We start from the raw sequence: 3,908 nt of genomic DNA, 5'->3' as shown, positions 1-3,908 counted from the left end.
GGGATGCCCGGCGGCGGCGCCTGAGCCATGGAGCCCAACCTGTCCCTGGCCGCCGCCGGGCTGGGGGGGGGCAACGCGTCGGGCGGGCCGGAGGGCGGGGGCGGCCACCTGCTCCTCACGGCGGCCTTCGGCACCCTGCTGTCCTGCATGTACGTGGCCGGGGTGGCGGGCAACGTGTACACGCTGGCGGTGATGTGCCACTCCGCGCGCTGCGCCGCGCCCATGTACAGCTCCATCGTCAGCCTGGCGCTGGCCGACCTGCTCTACCTCTCCACCATCCCCTTCGTGGTGTGCACCTACCTGGCCCAGGACTGGTACTTCGGCGACCTGGGCTGCCGCCTCCTGCTCAGCCTGGACCTGCTCACCATGCACGCCAGCATCTTCACCCTCACCCTCATGTGCGCCGAGCGCTACCTGGCCGTCACGCGGCCCCTGGACACCCTCAAGCGCTCGCAGGGATACAGGAAGGCCACGGCGGGGGCCGTGTGGTCCGTCTCGCTGCTCCTCACCCTGCCCATGATGCTGATGGTCACCCTGAGCGAGGGGGGCAAGGCGGGGGGCAGGGTGAAGAGGATGTGCGCCCCGACCTGGAGCGTGGATGCCTACAGGACCTACCTGACCGTGCTGTTCAGCACCAGCATCATGGCCCCAGGGATAATCATCGGCTACCTGTACACCCGCCTGGCCAGGACCTACCTGGAGTCCCAGAGGAACCCGCCCCACAAGGAGAACAAGCGTTCCCCCCGCCAGAAAGTGCTCATCATGATCTTCACCATCGTGCTGGTCTTCTGGGCTTGCTTCCTGCCCTTCTGGATCTGGCAGCTGGTGCGGCTCTACAACAGCTCCCTGCAGCTGACTCTGCAAACCCAAAAGTGCATTAACTACCTGGTGACCTGCCTGACTTACAGCAACAGCTGCATCAACCCCTTCCTGTACACCCTGCTCACCAAGAACTACAGGGAATACCTCCGCAACCGGCACCGCAACTTCTACAAGTTCACCTCGTCCTTCCGCAAGAGGGGCTCCAACCTGCAGTGCTCCTGGGGAAGGTCCATGTCCTCCAGCAACCAGTATGACTGTGGCTCAGAGTCTCTGGGCATGGCCACAATGAAGGACAAGTGATGAGGGTGAGAAACTCCAGACACCAAAACCAGGGGAACGTCAGTCCGAGGTAAGGCTTCTGGGGCCCTTAGAGCCAGGAGGCACAGCCCCCTCTGCTCTCTGGGTACCCGACATAGCTTGGGTACTTTGTTTAGCCCTCTGGTAAACTGTTTCCAAGTTTTGCCTAGCTTCGCTGTGCTGCTGCTCTGCACTTGTTTAACACTGCTTCCAGGTAACAGCTCACGTGCTTCTGCAGCAGAACTCCCAATCCGTGGCTAGATGTGTAGAAGGCTAAAATAGCCCTGGTCTCAATTTGGCTGCGAGCCTCAGCTCTGCACTCCACATTACTGCTATCTGTTGAAAATGTGCCTCAGAAGACTTTTAAATCCCTTTTTCTATTTCCTTTTAGATTTGATCTCTCTTACAGTATGTTCTACAGTTTGATCACTCTTCTCAGGAGCTGCGAAGGGCACTATTTTTAAATTCACTGTAGCAGAAATGCCAGCCCCAACAGCTCAAAACCCTGAGGGCAAGATCTCAGAAATCATGCAATTTTGAAAAATAAATGTGTATTTGTAACTGACTGTTTTAAACCACTAGGATGTGCATTTTCAAGTCTTTCTCTGCAATTGTGAGGGCTAAAAATCTACTGGGGGGGGGAAGCTTATCTCTCTTATACTCTCACAACACCAGGAGCTAGGACTTTATGAAAAAGTCTCATGATAAAATTGTGAGAGTTGGCACCAGTTTTGTGTGGCAATGCATTAAAGGGATGATTGTACCAGATTAAGAGTCTACTTGAAGTCTGCATGAATTTCATCTACAAACAAGGTAAGGAAGAAATACTAAGATAATAATATGGATTTATTTCTGAATTCTTTGATTCAACAACTACACAGCTACCTTGGGACTACTGACTGCATTTTCTGGAGAAAAAGAAGGTTTGCTCAGAAATAGGTGTAATAGAATAAATTCAATTGTGGCGTAACTCCACTGAAGGCATTTTGCCTCATTATAGTCTAGCAATTTTCCCTGATATCCCATGGTAAACTCCAGCATATATATTTCAGAATTATGCTGGTAGTAGGTTTTTTTAAGACTAAAACCTTGAATTATTAATATTATTGAGAAGTTCATCAAGGGATTTCTCCTCACGTATGGCCACAAGTGATGAGGGCAAGAAACCCTCTGATCATTTGTCCACTTGTCCACCCAGCACAGGCACATGTAATTATGAGAGCCACAAATCCCCCTGACTACTATCCAGGAGCAATCAGTGCAATGTAGAGTGGAAACAGATATTTCTAAGCTGTGCTTCCTCTCCTTTGAACATAGGTTACTCTCCTGAGATAACTCAAAGGGCTGAGAGGGCTGCTGTAGTTTATGCCATTTGCTAATGACCTCAAGGGACTCCTAGAGCAGCTGAAGATTTACAGAGACCCAGCCATTCCTATTTTCCTCTAGAAACACCTCAACCCTAGTTCAGTCAGAAAGATGCATTGCATAGGAGCTACTAAATCAACTCCATGGTACTGGAGGATTTCTCTCTGCTCAGAGGCTCCTCCCATGGCCATGTAAGCCAACTTTAGGCCAGCCTTATGCTAGAGAGGCACAAATTCACTCAGCGCTCCCAAAGGGTTGGGACCAGAGAATCCAACCCAGCCACGTGCTGGGCTTTATACATTAGACTTGAAAAGTATTTTAAAATAGTAAAACAAAAAGGAAATCAAGGTATATATTGAATATGTATACCAAGGAAGCATGGTATGGATGCATGCTATATATGCGTATACCACGCACAAGTCAAGCTTTCTTTTATATAGATACAGCATTTACTTTGCATTTCATGAAACACGTGAACATCTTGAACTACCTCTAACACAGTGCTTTTCTTAAAGCCACATATACACCACTTTGTCATGTAATGTAAAGTATTGCATAGAATATCTAGCTAGGTAATGCAGAATTAGTTCTAATATGCTCATTACTGCATCTGCGTACCAAAACACAGCTCATGTTTAGAGGAGACATTGAATCATTTATCATTCCTTAACTTTTTTTTCCACATTTCTGAGGCTGGAAAATAAGCCTCATTGAAATGAATCTAGATGAAGATTTATTCTGAAAGGAAGTATTTGAAGTTTAGGCTGTATGTTTCACACAACCTAACTGCTAACTGGGGGGAGGACCACTGCTGTCAAGGAATGAAACAAAATACCTGATGTGAGGGATATCACTACACATCTGGATGGAGCTGCATTAGTTGCAGCTTGCTCACATCTAAGCAATAGAGGTTATTTCCTCATGGCCATACAAGGAAAAATCTATACTGATTTGAGACTGACCAAGAGAGGTATTTAGATCCCTGATTTGATTTTCATCAAACAAGAGGTTATGTTGCTTGATGGAAACTGTCATGACATGTGACCTGCTTCAGGTGATGTCCAGCCCCAGTATATGCGGATATCTTTTATTAAGTCTTTCAAAGTTCTGTAAAGTTTAATGGGTGTGATTTGAACCCCAGACTTTTGGCACTAGACAATGAAAAATTACATCACACAGGGCCAGTCTATGTGTGCCCCTCTTCAAAAGGAAGTACTACATGATGGCCCAATAACAGCCCATACTGTGCCATCCATGCAGTGTGGGGTTATTTTTAGCCACTACATCGCCATAGAGATGCAATGTACCAAGGGAGTGCGTCGCTACAGCGACCTAGCTGCAGCGTTACAGTTTAGCCCACTGATACTACATCGCTGTAGCGTGTTGCTACAGTGACATAAGATTATGTGTGGACATGCCCATAA

General features: G+C 48.2%; 1 protein-coding gene across 1 annotated transcript in view; it reads left to right on the top strand.

The window, feature by feature from the left end:
- Positions 1–27: 27 nt before the first annotated feature.
- LOC109287514 (urotensin-2 receptor-like) overlaps positions 28–3,908 on the top strand; it is a 68,164-nt gene continuing 64,283 nt past the window's right edge. Inside the window, exon 1 of the mRNA XM_019502657.1 lies at positions 28–1,171. Within this exon, the coding sequence (XP_019358202.1) occupies positions 28–1,122 (1,095 nt within the window). The 3' untranslated portion in view covers positions 1,123–1,171. The remainder of the gene's footprint in view (positions 1,172–3,908) is intronic.

This window comes from Gavialis gangeticus, unplaced genomic scaffold (assembly GCF_001723915.1).
Source record: "Gavialis gangeticus isolate Ggan-Ray unplaced genomic scaffold, GavGan_comp1, whole genome shotgun sequence".
Taxonomy (NCBI): domain Eukaryota; kingdom Metazoa; phylum Chordata; order Crocodylia; family Gavialidae; genus Gavialis; species Gavialis gangeticus.
The sequence above is the reverse complement of the archived record's forward strand: the minus strand, read 5'-3'. Positions and strand labels throughout refer to the sequence as shown.